We start from the raw sequence: 20,382 nt of genomic DNA, 5'->3' as shown, positions 1-20,382 counted from the left end.
GTTCTGCACTTTCTTTCTTTTTTATTTATTGAATTATATATTTCCGTTCACTTTCTCCGGATTGAAACCTACATTTTAGAACAACAAAACTGGATTATGCAACAATTTCACCGTGGAATCCCTGTCTACTTTCGTTCTGTCATAAGTATCTTCAGAATGATTTTCTCCCTATTACACTTGTAGGCCAACTCAGTGTTCACTGTGTTTTAAATGGTTGACTTTGACCTCAAAAGAGTCTAAAGAGATTCCCAAAGGCTAGAAATGGCATGAAGTCCCATTCCAATAACACACAACATGGAGGACAATTAGCAAGGAAAGGATTTTTTTGGCCTAAGCAAAACATTTCTTATCACAATGTTGCTAAAACTGAAGAGTGCTCAAAAGTAAGAGCATAAGAGATTCAGACCTGTAGGGAAGACACTATTTCGTATTAGGAATTTTTGACAACAAGATGTTCACCTTGTAATCACTTATTGTTTGGTTTACTATGATATACAGTGATTGAGTTTTTAAACTTACATCTTTGTTTTTTTGGCAGCGACATGATTTCGCAGCCAAAAGTTTTCTTATTACAACTATTGATTAACCAAATTTAATTACAAAATTAATAACTAAAAGGTAACATAAAAAAGGAGATACAGTCAAAAAAGCTAAAATTTATGAACCACAGTAGCAAATATACATTGTCCAAACTGACGGTGGATGAAACGACGATGGAGACAGAGTTAAAGAGATGATGAGAGGGTTGAAGAATTTGTCAATAGATTTGACTGCCCCAAACAGTGCCTTTATCTGGTCAAGCTATGTAACACCTACAAGCCTGAGCCTTCAGCTCAAACTAGCTCTTTCTCTTTATGTATACTGAGGAGGGGGTTTGGGATAACATTATTAAAGAACAATTATAAGGACTGAGACATCAAGGCAGGAATTATAGTATGGATTCAATATTGGCTATTTCAAGGAACATAAGTTAATGCTTCCAGATAATTACCTGACATTAAAATTACTTTTTCACAGATTAGTTTGGTGGCATAAAATTCCACCTAGTTCATCACTGTTAAACCATAGCAAATTATAGTCATTTGATAGGCCCTGCTTGGATTCACATGCCAGATTGTGGCTATTCTATTGTACACTTTGCTGTCATGCATGCTGGATGATAGAGAGAAACAAAACATTTACAATGTCAATTGTTGTCATCTGCAACTCCTCTCAATTTCATACATCTTAAGAAATTCAGTCGAGCTGATATTCTAGTTAATTAACTTATGTGTGCACAGCTCATACCGGCTTGTGTCTTTTCAATCAGGCCAAGAAGAAGATAACATAGAAACAACATAGTAAATTCCAACAGAAAACTGGCAATTGCAAACTTATCAGCTCCTGGAAAAGTATACAAATACCATGTTAGCAAGACAGTGAAATACCAACAGCAATAGAAAAAGTTAGTTTCAGGCCTAACCATTTATCTAGCTACCATGGCCTTGAGATATGTTCAATTGCTGATCATATTTGTACTAGCCCTGGCCACCTACAAAAGGGTCCTTGCAAGTGATCCCGACATCCTTTCCTCCTACATAGTCCCGGAAAATAACAAAGTTGATGCTAATTTCTCTACTTACACTGGATTCTGGGACATATTCGATGATGTTCCTGGAACCTTAAACATAACGAAAGCTGCCTTGGCTGAGTTCCCTGCTCTTGATGGACAGAATGTGTCGTACGCCATGCTTAAATATCCTGCGAACGAGGACTCCTCAGATTGGAAAGAATTCGTCCTCGATCTCAACTCTTTGATTGGGCAAAATCCAAATAGAATCTTCAATTGCTTCATATTAATTATGGATCTTTTAGCACTCAATTGAAACCTTCCTTCCCAAATAAAAAGATATTTAGAATATTTCGTTATTCTTGGCTTCTTCTTCTTACTCCCTCTAACAATATAAATGTTTCTCTCTAGAAACTTCAACTGATTGACAAAATCAACCAGATTCTTGGCAACCTTCCAATTGAAAACATTAATGTCCATAAAATCAGTCTTGAGACAAATTTTCTCAATTTGGATTTCTTCACTGTTCTGATCAATGAATTTGTTATCAAAATTGCTTTGAACGCCCAAAGAATCTTCATCCTCACACCCACCCTCACGCCGCTGAACTTCTATTCCTTGTTGGTTCCTTGGAAGTAGGGTTCATGGACACCAAAAACGTCCTGTATACACAGAAGCTTAAAGTTGAAGACCTATTTGTGTTTCCTAAGGGATTAGTCCATTGCCAGTATAACTCATTTGCTAATTTACCCACCCATGCCGATTCAGCATTCGGAAGTGCAAATGCTGGAACAGTTTCAGTGCTTATATATATGTTTGTGTTTGGCACAGGAATTGATAATGCCATCCTGGTGAAATCATTCAAGACCGATGTTGGTACCGTTAAGAAGCTCAAGGCTGGCCTCACCACTCATAAATGAGGGATTAATGCACACCAACACCATAATCTTTGTCGTGGTTTTGTTCACACACCCTTCAGATTATTAGACAAAGACAATAAAGGGCCATATACTGCACTGCACCCCTTTTTTTTTCAGTGTTAGTGGATAAGCAAAAGTTGATTACTTATATTTTTGTTGTTGATCTATGCAGTTCTGCACTTTAATTTTGTATGAAATTATATATTTCCATCCACTAGAGTTTCTCTGGATCGAAACCTACATTATAGAACAAGTAAACTGGATTGTGCAACAATTTCACCAAGGAATCCCTGTCTTCTTTGATTCTGTCATAAGTATCTTCGGAATGATTTTCTCCCTAATACAGTTATAGACCAACTCAGTGTTCATAAATGGTTGACTTTAACCTCAAAAGAGTCTAAAGAGATTCCCAAGGCTAGAAATGGCATGAAGTCCCATTCCAATAACACACTACATGGAGGACAATTAGCAAGGAAAGGATTTTTTTGGCCTAAGCGAAACGTGTCTTATCACAATGTTGCTAAAACTGAAGAGTGCTCAAAAGTAAGAGAAGAAGACATTTAGACCTGTAGGGAAGACACTATTTCGTTTTAGGAATTTTTTACAAGAAGATGTTCACTTTGTAACTTTTATTGTTGGTTTACTGTGATATACAGTGATTGAGTTTTTAAACTTGCATCTTTGTTGTAACATAAGAAAGGAGATACAATCAAATAAGCTACAATTTATGAACCAAAGTAGCAAATTTACATTGTCCAAACTGACGGTGGATGAAACAATGACGGCGACAAAGTTAAGGAGATGATGAGAGGTTTGAAGAACTTATAAATAGATTTGACTGGCCCATACAGTGCTTTTATCTGCTCAAGCTATGCAACACCTACAAGCCTGCGCCTTTAGCTCAAACTAGCACTCTCTTTTATGCATACTGAGGAGGGGTTTGTGATAACATAAAGGACAATTAAAAGGACTGAGACATCAAAGCAAGAATTATAATATGAAGAAAGGTATATATGCCTAGGAATTCACATTTCCCCCCTCCTTGCATTAACAACCTCTTTCTAACTTTTAGTTGACTCCAAGCAGTAAGACGCTTTCCAATTCCAAAGTTATTCGACATTCACACTAAACACAGTACGAACTGAATGTCGACCATCAAACCAGGTTATTGACCCAAAATTGTAGCCTCTAGGAGCCTCCTTGCCATAAAATGAGACTTGAAAAGACACCCTTCTCACACCCTCAGCAAAAACTAACTTCTCTGGAAGAACTTTCACTATTAAGCCTGCCGGAGCATGCACTTTCGCAATGTACGTAGAATTCAGGGCAGCAACATTGGTCGCCGTTCTTTGAATTGTCTTTGCAGGTTGATGCCGGTTGAGTTTACTAATGGAGATTGATGGGTAGTTAACATTAGAGATGAGTTCATCAATGGAGCTTTTGGGGCAGATGAACTTTGTGTTTGACATAGATCTTATATTTTTCTCTGGGTAGCCATAATAGCAAAGGAACTCGAGATAGTTTTCTGTTGTCGTTTCAAAGACCAGTCCTGGACTAAGAGCTTTCAGTGGGTTTATTTCTCCGACCCCCACCTCATGTGGATTCGCAAAGGTGTTAGAGCTGTTTGTCAAAGGTTTTTTCATGTTGTTGAACACAGTTGCTGAAACAAGAAGAGATATTGACTCAGAGAAATATAATCTGGGAGAACAGTTTATTTTAATTGAAGTACTTAAACTGCTTTAAAAACACGCATGGGGAATCATGTATTGTATGATTTCTTCCTCTATAATGCACAAAAATATCTCCCTCTATTTAAGATTTTATAACAAAATCACATGAAAGGAGTGAAGACAAGACATGTAACTTTCAAACTCTTAAAAAGTATACCTGTTGTCATAAGCGCTGATTTGATCATGGAAGAAGTCCATCGACGATGCACTGACTTGATGAATGCAGCAGCCCCCGTTACGTGTGGACAAGCCATAGAAGTACCTGATTTTATGGAAAATGTGGATGGCTTCTTCCCATTTGGGACTGTCCCTGTTTCATTCTTGGGAGCTATGGCAGCCAAAATGGCCACTCCCGGAGCCATTATATCAGGCTGAACAGCATATAAAAAAATTAACTCATCAGCATATAAAAAAATTAACTCTGGTTAATGTTGCAGACAAATATTGGTCCTAGTATGCATGACAGCATACTTCAATTCTTGTCAGGAACATTACATTAATTAAGACCTGGTTAGATGTATGTGCAAGCCCATTTTTGCGGCTGCTAAATCCTACATGAAATGAGTAGAAAATCCAAGAGAAACTAGAGAGAGGATAACAAGATGAATCCTACAATGGAAAGACACAACAACCAAGACAGAGACATCCATGGTGTCCTGTTCTGTATATGTATGTATTTATATTGCAGACACATGGCTACTCCTAAGTATACAATATAATTATCATGGTGCTTGGGTGACAATGGTGGCTCAGTGAACCCCTAAGCAGAGAGATAGAGACAGAGTGAGACAAAATACAGTAGCCCCTTAGTCGGATTTGGAATGAATTAAGCTTTTATTATCGGATTTAATGTGGTCTCTGTCGGTCCCTTGCTTCAGAGTTAGAAGCTTTAGCACCAACTGGACTTAATCATGATTTCCGACTTCATAAATGGTTGCAGAAATTTAAAAATGTGAAGACACATCAAACTAAATACGTTTTGAAGCAAATTTCAACCCAAAAACATAGCTGCAAGGGAAAGAAAAATAACCTTGAGAATGTTTTCTGTAAGCTCTGCAGGACCCCTCGATGAAAAATATGCAACAGCTGGTGCAGGTCTATACCTTGGAACATCAACTGTTGGGAGAATTGTTGCTGTTGGGTTTCTGTTGTCAAGGCATAGCTAAGTTATCATACCTAACATAGTTGTAATTTATGACTGATGCATACTAATGAGGTCATATAATCAAACATCTGCAGCTGAAAGAAAGGAAAATAGAAGTTCAAACTCACACATACTACACAATCATCATTTGAATATTCAGATGAAAGGGACCTTAGGTTTTATTGATCCCTTTGAAAACTACTTCAACTGAGGCAAAGCTAAATTCAATTACCATATACTTTAGCAAGATACTATCACATAGGCCTAACCAGAGATTTGGCAATGCTAATAATTTATTTTCCATCCAAACACAAAGCATTATAGCCAAAGAAAGAGAAATTAATTTGACAATTGATGTCCAGATGCAGGATAGAAATCATGCACGTTATATAGGACAACGCGGCACAATACTAAAACTTGTAATGATCCAGATAAAGAGAGTTGGTAGACATGATCCCTCAATGGGCAACAATACAAGGAATTAGAATATAAATTATCGATGAATGACAATAAAGTAAACACACAACATAGATGGTAAATGGACTGAATTGTACATTTGAAACACTTACTTGGTAGAATTTATGTACTGGAGAATCTGAAAGCCTGCAATATTGCCAACTTCTGTATATGGGAAAATGCCCGAATCAAAAGGCACACTTTTCTCAGCTTCATCAATCAGAATCAACCCTTTGGCTTTAGCATCTTCTACAACTAATTTCTTGATTTTCCTTGAAACAGCCGGGTCATCATCAACACAAACAACAATTTTTCCTACTACTTTCTTTGGATCCAATGATCCGGGATAACAATTTCTGCAGTTCAGTGTAAACAGCTTTTACATTTACTGAATGTAAAGCAAAATGATTAATTTTTCGGACTTTGGAATTGTTTAAAACCAAAGCTTTTATCAAAATGTGACAAAGCAATGACATGAATATGAATTTCCAAAAAGAAAAAGAGGCTAGAGGGTGATGAATTATGATCACCTTGCTTCTGATACAGGCGTATAATAACCAGCAACATCTTTTCCAAATACAAGAGGATATGTCCTTGAACGAGTGAGATTGGAGAAATTGATGGCTGAACCCTATTAGAACCTAGATGTGAGAAACTTCTGCATAAACAAGATTATGAACTTTTTTAACAATAGAACTTCGTTAAATATCTTACTGTGAAATTTTTCCCATTTCCAAGAACTATATTAGATTGGAAATCCCTATCAATGTTAGAAGCTGCAACGGTGAAGATCCACGGAGCTGTATTAACAATAGTGTAAGGATCAGGACCATCATTTCCTCCAGAGCAAATTACCATGACCCCCATTTGTTCAGCATGAAATGCTCCAATGGCTATGGGGTCGTTTAAGTAATCGGATTGAAAGAGTGAACTCATCCCAATGGAAATAGATATTATATCTACTCCATCTCTAATTGCATCATCAATAGCCTTCAATATGGTGGCACCAGAGCAACCAACATCTGAGCAAGCCTTGTAGCATGCAATCCTAGCTGAAGGCAAGCCGCCCCTTGCTGTGCCTTGTGCTAAGCCATAGTAACTAGCATTCAGGACTTGCACACCAGCCGCTGTGGATGCGGTGTGAGTTCCGTGGCCGACAGAATCCCTTGGTGAGCCTTTTGTTCTCGCTAAACTGCTCTGGTTGCCATCTCTTGTCCATGGAACATTGTAGTATCTTGCACCTATCAACTTTCTGTGACAAATAAATGTAACGAATCAAGATATAGTTGTATACTAACTCTTCTAATCTCTCTCTCTCTCTCTCTCTCTCTCTCTCTCTCTCTCTTTAATTTTATATTTAAAAGCCTTGTGAAATAGTTCTGCAATTAACACCATGGAGGGTGAAACAACATAATCACCTATTACAATTCGATTTCCGGAAGTCTGAGCCCTCCATACAGACTCCTTTCCATCTTGAAGGGACTGCACCAATTCCCTCATCATTGAAACTTGAAGACTCAGGCCATATCCCTTAATCAACACATTTAAATGAAGAGTTATTCTGCACAAGTTGCTAAATGTATATAGCCAAAAAAGGAGGCTGCTAAACATATAAATTTTTTAATGAAACAATGTACTAAAATTTTATCCTTCAACTATTTTGTTTTAGAGAGCTAAACGAAATTAGAATTTTCTTAACAGTTTATTGTTGTTAATGTGAAATCAAATCAAAGATTAATAATCTATGGCAGAACTCTCCCTTTCATCTTCTTTGAAATGGTACAACTGATTTTTTTTTGTTCCTTATCAGCAACTGTTGTCCATGAGATTTGAACACAGGACTTCTTCCAACAAGACAAAGTGGAGACTGAGTGCTGCTATACCAAATGATTGCGGAGCCTCTGAATTCCACCGGAATTCTGGATTTAACCCTACCTTTCCTATCTCATTCACCTGTTTGGTGGCTTAATGAAACATACGAATTTTACAGTAAGCTTTCATTTTTGGACAAGCACTTCATATATTATCAAGCCCCAACCCTACTCCCTTAACAACAAAATAAATAAATAAAGTTAGTTGCGAAGTAGAAGAGGGATGAGGATTGTTACCTGTATCTATCATCCCAATTATAACATCACTTGATAGGCCCCGCTGATATTTATTGCTTGGTAGCCTGCCAGATTCCGCCTCTAAGAAATCCCAAGAACGTGTTGTGTGTAGCTCAAGTATTGAGTCGGGGAAGATGGAAACCACATCGTCATGGCCTGCATGTTGCAAATTGATTTACGATTTTCTTTGGATTTTGAAGTGCATAAATAAATCTTTGGTCATCAATGGGCTTCAAAACTTTTTAAACAAAATTACACTGTGTAAGTGAACTTCATTAATAAAAACAAATAAAAAATTAGTAGAGTAAAATGCATTTTTTATCGTGGTTTGCCTCGATTTCAATATTGATTTATTTTCTTTTTCTCAATTAGTTGGGTTACTGAGTTTGGGTTTGGTTTTGATCATTATTGTATAGAATCCAAATTTTCAATTTGGGAAAAAACAATTCACTTGTTTTTGAGAAATATTGTCCAGGATTAATAAACCGTCTTATGAGCTCTCTAAAACTAAATTCAGTTTTAAAATTCATGCTAATTTCAGTTTTAAAATCATGCTTTCTTTCTTCTAGCCCCTGCCAGCGTGTGCCAATTAATTGGTTTTCTTTTTTGTTTTGTTTTTATTTAATTTTTTTATTTTAGAATTTAAAAAGATAATGGGTAGTTCTATTTCATAAAAATAAGGCCTATTATCTGATTTTTTTTAATATAAAAATTGAGAATTTACCATATTATCCTCATTTAATTAATAATTTAAATTCTTAATATTTACATTAACCAAGAGCATTTTCTGATATTATGAAAGTTTCACAATTCTTGCTTTATGTTATAGATTTTCTATTTTTTATTTTTATTCTCCTCTTATTTATTTTTTAATTATTTGCATGTGTGAGGCAAATTTTGAAAGAAGGAAAATTCAGCCAAGCTACAGCCCAACCAACCAGGCCACAAAATTGTTCTGCCTAGGGATTGTCATTGAGCCAAGCCGGCCCAAAAATTTTAGGTTTGGGCAAGGCTAAGGTTTTAAAGGGATCGGCCTAGGCCCGCCCATCGAGCCAGGCCTAAGATGGCTTTTATAGACTGGTTGGGCCACCCACGATCCTAAACGACCCGTTCATTGCCTTATTTCCATTTCAAAGATTAAGTAAATGTCTTGTCTTTTTACTTTAATTTATTTTTTTATTACTCTATTTACTTCAGTTTATAATGTAAATAAGGAATTACCTCCATTTGGATTCAATTAAAAACAATAAAAAATCAAATTCCCAACAAATCAAAATATGAAAATTCAATTTTAGATAAGATATAGTTTATACCAATATTGATACCTCAATAAGTCAATGTATATTTTATATCATCTCATAAAATCGTGTTTGATTATTTAATATATAAGGAATATAAACCGCCCAAAATATCCTTGAAAACATTAGTATTTCGAAAGTCCATTTTTCATACTTAGTCAATAGTGTAAGATACCACAAAACAATAGTCAATAATGGAGTGCCATGGGTGGGCCTACTCAAGCTAGGCCGAAGGTTTCAAATCCTAAGCCCAAGCCCTACCCAACTTTAGAATGGATCGTGTCGAACATGCCTAACCATCGAGTCGGATCATAATTTGGTCCATCGGGCCTCGAGCTACCCCACTTCAAGCCGTGGCCCGAGGGCCAAATGATCAACCCTAATTATGCTCTTGCATGCAGAGCCAGTTTAGAATTTCCGGAACCCTAAGGCGAATCATGAAATTGGATTGTCGACCCTCCATGCATTGTACACGAAGCACAATTTATTTTCCATACTCACACAAGTTAATATAAGGGTTCAAATTTGAAGTAAGTGATTTTCATATAGTTGGCAAATTCTTAAATAGTCACTAGTAAATTGGCAAGACTTTTACTATTAACAATTAACCTTAAAAGTATGCAAAAGTCATTCATTTATAAGCTTTTTAAAAGTCATTAAATTTTTGGACACCACAAAACTTTTTAAAACTTTTTAAAAGTCACAACTGGATATCACCAAACTTTTAAATACTTTTAACTACTTTTTAAAAATCACAACTAACTACCTCCAGACTTTTTAACTCCATAAAAGTCTTTAAAGTTTAGAATTGAATACACAAGTTCAATAACAAAATAGATATTTTAATAAGATAAAACTTAATTTTAATCACTTCATCAAAACATCAGTTGACACATTCAGATTACAAATAGGTTTACCACATTTGGGATTAACCCAATTGGTCATGGGTGATGGTGTAACCGAAAAAACAAAAGACAAAGAGGATAACCCAAGTGGAGAGGGAGAGGGTGGAATAATTGGTTAAATTTAGGACAAGTAAGAATTCTATTTGCATACAAAACCTGTGTCAAAACACCCCACAATGGTCCTTGTACTATTTAAACCTCATCATTTCAGTCTCTATTAATACGTCAACCTCATCCTTTTATGCGCACATCAATGTCATTTTCGAAATCAATTTCATCTAATTTCCTAGCCAAAATTAAGGGCAATATCGTCCAATCACTCATACCATGAACAATGTCATCAAATCACTACCAGCCTAACACCAACCCTCCAAATCTTTTGGCAAAGCCATGTCCCACCCAACCCAACTAGTATTCAAGTAAATATGTTAAATTGATAAAATGAGGGGTATTTTTAGCATATTTTCAATTGTTTGAGGTTTCATAGAAAACTTCAAACAAATTAGGATTTAGTAGGATTTCCAAAGAAATTAGTGTCCAGATAATGAATACAGAGAGGGCCAGAGAGGCCCATAAAAAAAGATAAACTAATCCAGGATGTTCACGTGCCTAGCAACTTCTAAGAAATCATCAGCTACCAACAAGGTCATCTTCAACATAATTTTGCTCTCCAAATGCATGATACATGATGTGCAAGCAAGATTGCCGGGAAGAAAATTATTTGTACAGTTGTTTTCTAATTTGGTAAGTATGCATACTTTAATAACAGTATTTTGTATTCTCCCAGGAAAAAATAAACCAAGTCTTCCATATGCACACACTCACCCAGCATTGTATTCTAGATAGATCTTAAATCTATCTAATGTATTTGTTCTATATAAAATAAACTAGCTGTATTTCTGCAAGATCTCCAACACTTTTTTTCTTTTAATATTTTTTCTTATTTAGCCATCCTCTCTTGTCTTTCCTTGTTAGATAATGAAAGAGAAAACCAGGCAAAAGAAATTAATTACCTGACAAAACAGAAGCTTCAGTCTCAGTAAGCATGGCGGAGAATCCTCTAAAAGCATGATTATACTTGTGAATTATAGATAGTCTCTCAATCTCATGGCTTCCAGAGAAAAAAAAATTTATATATTAAAAGTAGGTAATATAATAAGATTAAATGATGAGAGAGAGAGAGAGAGAGAGACAACAATATGGTGATGTTGGTGGTGATTATGATGATAACCTTGGAATAATGGATGACAGCATTTGCAAATAAGCTGATTCTGCTGCATCTTCAGCTCCAAGAACTCTTCCATTTCCATTTGATAATGAGCTTCCCATATAAATTACATGATGCTGCCAACCATATAAGAATTTTATTTAAAAATATTCAGTATGACAAGATAGACATTTTGGAAATTTCATTTCCATATGTGGTTGAAATGCTTGTGGAAAAATTCAAATGTGATACAATATTTCATGCCTGATATTTTCTCAGCAACCAAACAAAGAGCAAATTAATTAGAAAAACAGTGTGGAAATTAATCCATTTCAAAATTAATTACCTTGGGAATCTGGTTTGAAGTAGTGGCACCACAGAGGAGAAGGAAAGGTAGAGAGAGAAAAGGGAGCAGCAGTTGAAGGGGAGTCATGGAAGCTGAGTAGTAGTGAGGAGAGTGCTTCAGTGAATTGGTTAGCAATTAGACCAATTATTGTAGGCTTGTTTAATTGGAATGTTTTCTTATATATAAAGCCATACATTTTGTAGGCTCAGTGTGAAGTGGAAGCTTGCAAATGAACTCAAGAAGCTTGAACCATGAGCAAAGCATCTTTGAATACTTTTCTGGTTCTTAATTTTCATCATAAGCATTTATAATTTTCCGTAACAAACACACCTTCAGATTTTCCTTCTTCATTATTAGTTTATTATTTATAGAAAATCAGGATATGCCCTTAACAACTATTCTTTCTATAGGGCATCTCGTCCTTTAAAGTTAAAGGTTAGGACGCATTGAGAAAACCTCATTTCCACTCAATTTTCTTCAGTTTTGATCACATTTATTGACATGGTTAATTGGTTCAGGATGTAAACTCAGCATTTACATCTTAGATTTTAGATTTTTAGTCTCGGATTCTATACCCTAAAATATTAAAACGTTGCCAAATTATGATCAAGGTTGAAGAAATTGAGTAGAAGTGATATTTTACCAATGTGTCATGTCTTTAAAAATATATGACGTCATGTATAGAGAATCGTTGCGACGCAATCATTTACATAGTCAAGAGGATGATGGCTTTAGGAATTTTCAATTACTTCTTCAGATTCCAACCCCCTTTTGTCTTTCCATTTTTTGTTAGCATTTAATAGAAAGCAGATTATAAACTTGAAATGCAAGTAAACAATTGTCTCTTTACCTAACAAAAGAGTAGAGGGAGAAGCGTTGCATATATATAAATGGGCATGTGCAATTTTCTGCTTTGTTTCCTTTATTCTCTTTCCTTTCCATTATTCTCTCCTTTACGCGTTTCTCAGTATAATTTATATATACCCTCTTTATTCTTCAATTTATTATTATTATTATTTTCATGTCTTTGCTTATTATTTGATGAATTATTTTAGCCAGAAAAAAATAAAAATAAAAAAGTCCAGTACAGGCTTGCAAGTCCAAGCAATTGAGCACCATACAATTGCAAGTGAAACGAGTTCATTAAAGGGATTGCAATAAGAAATGGAAAAGCGAATTGGTAGGGACTGCACACTACACTATCACCATAATAATGTTTGCGTGCATAAACTACAATTATTGGTTAGATCTGTACCCTGGAATTTAATTTTCTATTTATTAATAAGCATGTTTATTTAAATACAGGCCTTATTATTTAAATACAGGACGTAAAAAATAAAAGGAATAAAATACATATGTGTAATATTTCACAATAAATAGATATAGTAAAATACACGAATTTACATGTATTATAAGATACAGAGTCTATACATTCATAAAAGATTAGACAATGTACGTTCATTGTCGAATCTTTTGTAAGTGTACAGAAAACAATTTAAAAAAAAATACTAAATACATACATACGGTTGTGTATAACATATGCTCTATATGCAAATTTACTAACTACGTAAATAGAAAAACTTTTTCGTTTTGGGTCTAACAAATAGCAAAACTTACTTCGAGGAAAGTGAACAAATTTAATTTCATGGGCTCAAGCATTACAAAATGAAATATCTTGAAAGATCAAGTTGCATGAGCAATCACTAAGCTAATATTTGGTGATCTTGTTTCAATTTCTCACCCTTTTAGTTTGCCTTTGGACCATTATTCTCTACACTATTGTTAGAAGCAAGACTATTCTAATATAGTAATATGCATCTGATTAAACAAAACACAAGGCATCCCCCTCACATGTAAGTTGAGCTTCACAGTTCCAGGTGCAGGAAATGAAAAACGAAATACTCAACATATGGGGATTCTCATATTAGTTGAATATATTGAATTTATACAACTTTACAACAATATAGTATTGAAGATGCCGGCAAATAGTTATTATCGTGCGGAGAAAAGTGGGGATGAAATTTATAACAAATGTAGAGAAAGTGAACAGGGGATGAGAAAAGATATCAAAAAAAATGCTCGTGTGCATTATATAGTGGATGACACTTCTATATACAACTGAGTGGTTAAGTCTATGAAGGCATCAATTGCAGAAGAAATACAGGGCAATAGCGCCCGGCACTTCATTTTGATGCCACTGCACCAATCAATCTCCCTCAGACTGAGTTGCTAACATGACTTATTACTTGCCAGCAGAAGCTCATTTGGATATTAGAAGCAAAGCTAGTTTATTTAAGTAGATCACTCTTTTGGGGGAAGAGCTGACGCCAGATGTTGAATTAGGTTTGCTTCTCCACAATTTGACTCTTAAGGAACTCCAGCACTGAAAGCCGCTGCATTTAAAATAAAATGTTAAGTTAAACTGATCAGAATCCAAACCACTTATTGAATGAAGTCGAGCAGGGAAAATCTTACCCGCTGCTCAAGACCAGTGTCTTCAGATTTTAACGTCAAAGATTCCAACAATTTTATGCCTTCTTGAAATTCATCAATTGCAACATCCTCATCTCCTAGATTCCTGTCAACGTCTGCAACTTTTGCAAACGAAACAGCTAGATCCAGAATCTGTAATTTGAAGAAGAAAGGCACAATCCAAAGTAAGAAACATGGTTTGCTAGGTATAAAGATATGCCTTTTAAATTACAACATTAAATGACTCTAATAGTAATAGTAAATGCCTTTCAGTAATTCATCCGGGATATAATTCATAATTACAAAAAGTTCCATGGTCTGCAGCAACCAAAAAAACATGCTATAATCTGGAAATTTTTCTTAAGAGAAAGGAGCTAGGTGTTGACAAAGCTCTAACAAACACTTTGAAATGAAAGAGCTTCTTGAAGTTCTTCAATTGCCAAATTAGTAATGGGTAGAAAGGCTCATAAAGAATGTCAAGTGTGAGACTAATATGTGGAGATGCAAAGTTTAAGAATGTCTGATGTGGGATTATATTCTCAACACCTTTCTCCTTCCATAAAATTCAATAAACATTGGTATATTTCTCTTATCCCTGCTCTTCCTTAGACTTGACAAATTGTTAATTCCAACAATAATGCCAAAACACAATTTTTCTACTAATAAACTGTTCACCCTTGTACTACACATTATATGTATAACTCTCGACTAAAAGAAAAAAAAAACACATATAACATCGAGGTTAGTCTCATTTCTTACTCTCCCAGTTCACATCAAATAAATGTAGGAACGAACAGTGAGCATGGAATATTTACATCCTGTGTGTGTCGGTCCTATTTCGAGTCTCAACCCAACTTATTTATATACATGCAAAAGATTTTTCATAAACAGTGTTCATAATGACACCAATGGTTTTTTTCAGATTCAGACTTGTTACAGTTAGATTCAACAAGCAACGATATTTGGTCAAATAAATTCCTAATTCAACACAATGCACCATTCACACAAGCTATATGCAGAAGTCTTAAAAATATTATTGTGCTTAAATATGAATACACAACTAACTGAATCGACCGGTTGCAGCCAAGTCAATCCACTATGGTGATCAAGTAACCTATACTAAATCAAGTATTTCAGATCAAATTAACCAAACATATCAAACACATCTGATGACTCATAAGTCATAGCTAACGAGATAAACTAGTATCAATATATTCCCAAACGTATTTAAATGACTATTTATGGAATAAAAAATAAAAAAATAAAAATTGTTAGCAGTAGTATTACTACTATGAGTCAAATAAAAGAAACCTAAATGACAAGGGGGCTGAGAAGCTAAAAATAGTTGCTGACCTGGGATGGAACATTTGGATCATCCTTGACAGCATCACGTCGAACATTCAACGACTGGAAGTAGTAAGACCGCGCAGCTTTCAGGTCTCCATCGTAGTATTTAAGATCTCCAATTTTATTAAGTGAAATTGAAAGTGTATGTGTTATCTGTAAAATGATTTAAGTAAGAACAAATATATCAGGTCAAGAACGGCTAGGACAAACTGCTGATATTACAGTAAAAGTTGGATGTAATAACCTCCTGATCGTTTCTGGGCAGTTTTGAAAGAAACTCAACACTCTCTTCAAAGTAACTGACTGCTGAACCAGCATCTCCTGTTGCCCGACTGAAACCCAAAACAAAAAACAAAACAAAAAAGAACAATTAAAATCCACTCAAGTAAACAAATCAGGGATCATTGTTGAATTCATCATGAAGTTAGTATCAGTCTTAAGATATACATATGCAGAAATCCACTAAGCAGTTATTTCTACATTGAAGACATCCTTAAAAATCTGATCTAGTAAATAAAAATTCATCTCAAAAGTTTTATTAACAATCTAGTTATGCTCAAATAGATAATCTCCAAATTTAATCAACAGTGTCATGATTTCTAAACCTGCATGCAGACTTGATACTTCACCATCTCCTGAGTCTAGAGCTTCACAGCAGTGACAACCATAGGCTATATTATATTCCAACTATAATTTTCTTTGTTGGCGACTTAGTGATTAGATTTAATCCATATCAGTACAATTCAAAGATTAATTATTCTCTAGATATTCTTATAATAACTCAGGGATTTAATTATTCGGGTTTATTTATCTCATATATCTTACAAGGGTATAATTTTATAATACTATGGGATGGCCTATGTAAATAGCTCACTGTAATACAGTTGAGATTTGGCATACTCATTAAGAATTTAAATATTGACATTAACCCTAATTCATTATTTCCTCTTCTCCGACATTTTTCTATATCTCCCTATCGTCTTATTCTTTCTCTCCTCTTCATCTCTTTCTCTGTCCTAACTCAAAGAGTATTAGAATCCTTAACCAATTTTGGTGCCATCGCCAAAATTATTAAATCATCACCCATTTCTTAGAACTCAACCACCAACAACCTTGAATCCATTGCGCATGTTGCCATTGCAACCATGTCAGTTGTCATGTGACAAATTCCAGACACTAACCTTGCTTTTGAGAACCTGACACAAATCATCACCAACCACCATCGGTATTCCGTGCACCAACACTAGAATAAGATGATCTACAAGTTCATGCAAAAATAGTTGGAAACCACATATACATGTTGGAAACCACCAGTGACTCAACCTCACCGTTGCCGCCAATTGCCATACTGCTCCTCTTAGTTACCAAAACCTTTGTAGAGGTCAGAAGTCGCCTATCTTCCCTGTGGTCCAGTCGTTGTCAACAACTGTTATCCCATGTGACTACCTAAGACCCAGTTATTGCTGGTCTCACATACCTGGTCCAAAATCTAAACAGACCAGTTCTCACTGATATTGCACTGTTTCATTTTGAGTTTTAACACATTAATCCCAATACTGTTTGATTTTCACAGATCTTTGATATACCAGTCCAGTTCAGCTCAATCCCATCCGAAATTGACCAAAAGAAAACAAGAGTAGTCTGATATAATGGATAATTTTTTTAAGAGAAAATGAGTTAACAGTCTCAATTAAAGATTTTCTTCCTGTTCTACCCATCCAAACAAGAATGTAAAAAGAAAATATTGTATTTCGCCTCATCATTGTGGAATGAACGAGTGCTGTTGAGGACTGAGTTTTTTCCTGTTGTATTGATAGCATGGGATGTACCACTTCTCCACCTTTAATTACTTTGTACTCCCTTTTCCAATAAACTTTATGTTTCGTATAAAAAGTAATTAATCTAAGCTACATTTATTAAAGCAAGAACTAGACTAGAGGAAAAAAGGTTCAATGGTCTTTCACTATGTATCATCTAAGGATCAAGTTAAATAAACATCCATGCCACTCATGTGCTCCACTTGATATCAAATCTAACATTTTTGTGTGACAGATGAAACCACAGAGGTATAACTGTCACAAATAAAGCGCTGGTGACTTCAGTATTCTTGGGCCTTACCTTGGGAGATGTATACACAATTAGTCCATTCTGTAACTTGTAGGGATAGAAAAGAGAGCAAAGCAATGAGTGCGAGAGAGAGAGAAGAAGAAGAAGAAGAAGACGATGACAATGAAGAGATGAAGAAAAAATCAAGAGGGAAGGGAAGGAAAGAATTTGTTGCAAGATTATTTCTCAGATAATCTATAAATTTATCTTGCACTCTTCACCAATATAATGTGAATTTTCTGAAGTCTTATATGAGAAGGAATCTCATTGTATCTCCATCATTATGTGACATATCCAATGTTACCTGGTACGGAGAGCGATACGGTACGTGGAATGGGAACGGGTATGGGATTCACTAGTTTCTATGGTATGGATTCGTTAGGGGTTAGGCATAGTCGGTGCAGTGTTTGAAGTCGTAATTCGTTCGAGAGTTTAATTTGGGTCATTGTTAATTTTTCAACTTGTTGAAAATCAAATTGTTTCCTGCAGCATAATAAATGTCATAATTTTCAACTTTAATTTAATTTTTAATACCTAATTAGGTCTATTTATTTTGCACAGCTCCCAATTACTTGTATTAAATGGAGACCTCTCCATAGATACATCTTCCCCTTGGAAATTAAAGCTGACACAACATCCCAAGCACCTCCCTCTTTCACATTCTCTATGTTTGTTTTCTTCTAATTGAGTACTGTAAAACACAAATCAAATTATACATAATTTAGACATATAAATTTCAATCCCATCCAGTATTGGTGATACTATATGAGGTAGTTAGTATCCCATCCAGTGTTGGGTGGCAAACTTTGATGAAATCAATATTTAGGGCGTCTCTCTATACAAACCACAGTTTTTGTTTTATTACAACCTATGCAGATGTAATAATGAGGAAAACCTACGTTTGGTGGTGATGAGAAGAGAGAGACCAGAAATTTGTTCACTTATAGAGAAACAGTTTGAAAGGAAAACCAACAAAGAAATTAAATTCCCATGCATTCTAGAACGAAATTCCAAATTCTAATCCTGTAAGGCTTTCTCCACCAGTTTGGTATACTTCAGAACCAATAGATTGAATGAAACATGCTTAGCTAGTGCCAGTGCTAGTAGCCATTGGACATATCTGTCATTCATTCTTTATTCATGTACTATCATTGCAGGTAAACTATTCAGATAAAAGCTAAGATACACTATCTATCACTAACATTATTACCCATCTAAATGCATACCATGATATGTTAAAAATTCTAATTCACAAAATACCTATCTATACAAAATATTCTCTTGCCATACTGTCATTCAGCAACATGTAAAATGTCAAATTCTCTGCCTCTAAAACGTTATTGTATACACAATACATGCATATATACATTCATCACACATATATATAAAGATTGGGAAGACAGTGGACAAACCTGCAGTCGCCAAGCATTCCGAGAACCGCTCCAAGCTGAGAACACAACTCTGACGTGTTACCCATAGTTTCTAACTGACCTCTGATGTCTTCTGCACAAAGACTAAGTCTTGATTTGGCACTTTCTATATTCTGAGCTCGGAATGCCTACACAGTAGACAATAAATAACAGCACCAAAAGTTAACACAGCAAACCAAGAAAAGAAATGCAAAACCATGAATTCAAATAAAAGGCAAAACCACACTGACCCTCATGGCTTGCTGCACCAAGAAAGCCCCTCTCTCCAAAGACACGTCTTCATATATAACTCTCTTGCTATTATTATTATCATCATTGCTGTTGCTTTCAGGGGTTGAATCTTGTTTATCCTCCGCATTATGAGACCGCTTGATTCTTGCATGACCTTCGATAAAGCGATCCACCAAATTCTGAAGATTGATGTCGGCTTCGATCTTCTCAATGTCAGCTCCACACAAAGGACAGTCCTTGAATCTTGAAATACAAGCTCTAAAACAACAAATAACTAAATTACAAATAAAAATTAAGAAAACCAATACAAAAGATTAATGAAAAATTCAATACAAACAAGTAATTGAAAAAAATAAAAGAAACCCAATACAAAAAAATAACGAAAAATTCAAAGGGAAGCATGGTTTACTTGCAGAACGAGTGAGAACAAGGGACGGATTTGGCAGAGTCGAACAGAAGGGCGTGGCATATCATACAGCTGAGAGGGCCAAGCTTGAATGTCTGAGAATCGTAACCCAAGGGGCATTTAGGGGAAATTGTAGCTGTGTCAGCTGAGGACTCTTTCTTGCTTGGCTCTGATGGCCGAGCGGCTTTCACAAATGGGCAAACTGGCCTCATCTTCTTCTTCCTCCTCCTCTTTCTATCAATTATTCAATTCTGGTGCTTCAATTTTGATTTTGATGAGCCTTGCAAGTTTTCTTTAGCTCAAGATACGACGACGTTTCAGTTCCTGTTTCAGCCTTGCTCGACCTGATCGTCAAGAATGCTGACTGGTGGTGAGGTGATTATCCTCTCTGCCCTCTGCCTAGTTTATCCTAAGATTTCTGTGCAACCCCTTGACCATATTTTTATTTCTATAAAAACCCCCTGAAGTTTCTGTTTCTCCAACTACAGATAGGGGTGTACAAGATCCAATCTAATCCGCCTAAACCGACTAATCAAATTCAATTCAATTTAATTTTAATCGGTTTCGAAGATTTGGCAGGTTCAATTGGATCCATAATTTTTAAAATCGACATAATTAGATCGAATGACGGATTTGCTTATGATAATCCAGTCTAATTAGTTTTATTCTTATTTTACTCTTGTAGGTGTTTGTTGTCAAAAAAATTATGAATATTTTAAGTCATTTA

General features: G+C 35.3%; 3 protein-coding genes across 3 annotated transcripts; 1 reads left to right on the top strand and 2 right to left on the bottom strand.

The window, feature by feature from the left end:
* Positions 1,479 to 2,469, top strand: LOC18786785 (putative germin-like protein 9-2). Its single transcript, XM_007220130.2, has 2 exons — positions 1,479 to 1,775; positions 2,122 to 2,469. The coding sequence occupies exons 1-2, from the start codon at positions 1,479 to 1,481 to the stop codon at positions 2,467 to 2,469; spliced, it is 645 nt and encodes a 214-aa protein (XP_007220192.2).
* LOC18784837 (CO(2)-response secreted protease) lies at positions 3,174 to 11,807 on the bottom strand. Its single transcript, XM_007220175.2, has 11 exons — positions 11,664 to 11,807; positions 11,342 to 11,454; positions 11,124 to 11,221; positions 7,908 to 8,063; positions 7,218 to 7,329; positions 6,514 to 7,051; positions 6,330 to 6,430; positions 5,913 to 6,155; positions 5,230 to 5,344; positions 4,357 to 4,570; positions 3,174 to 4,129 (listed from the first exon to the last, which is right to left on the bottom strand). Exons 1-11 carry the CDS (start codon positions 11,748 to 11,750, stop codon positions 3,579 to 3,581), a joined length of 2,328 nt encoding a protein of 775 aa, XP_007220237.2. The 5' UTR covers positions 11,751 to 11,807; the 3' UTR covers positions 3,174 to 3,578.
* LOC18786118 lies at positions 13,551 to 20,138 on the bottom strand. Its single transcript, XM_007218169.2, has 7 exons — positions 19,659 to 20,138; positions 19,249 to 19,507; positions 19,001 to 19,146; positions 15,727 to 15,814; positions 15,489 to 15,635; positions 14,139 to 14,288; positions 13,551 to 14,056 (listed from the first exon to the last, which is right to left on the bottom strand). The coding sequence occupies exons 1-7, from the start codon at positions 19,865 to 19,867 to the stop codon at positions 14,003 to 14,005; spliced, it is 1,053 nt and encodes a 350-aa protein (XP_007218231.1). The 5' UTR covers positions 19,868 to 20,138; the 3' UTR covers positions 13,551 to 14,002.

This window comes from Prunus persica, chromosome G2, assembly GCF_000346465.2.
Source record: "Prunus persica cultivar Lovell chromosome G2, Prunus_persica_NCBIv2, whole genome shotgun sequence".
Classification (NCBI taxonomy): Eukaryota; Viridiplantae; Streptophyta; class Magnoliopsida; order Rosales; family Rosaceae; genus Prunus; species Prunus persica.
The sequence above is the reverse complement of the archived record's forward strand: the minus strand, read 5'-3'. Positions and strand labels throughout refer to the sequence as shown.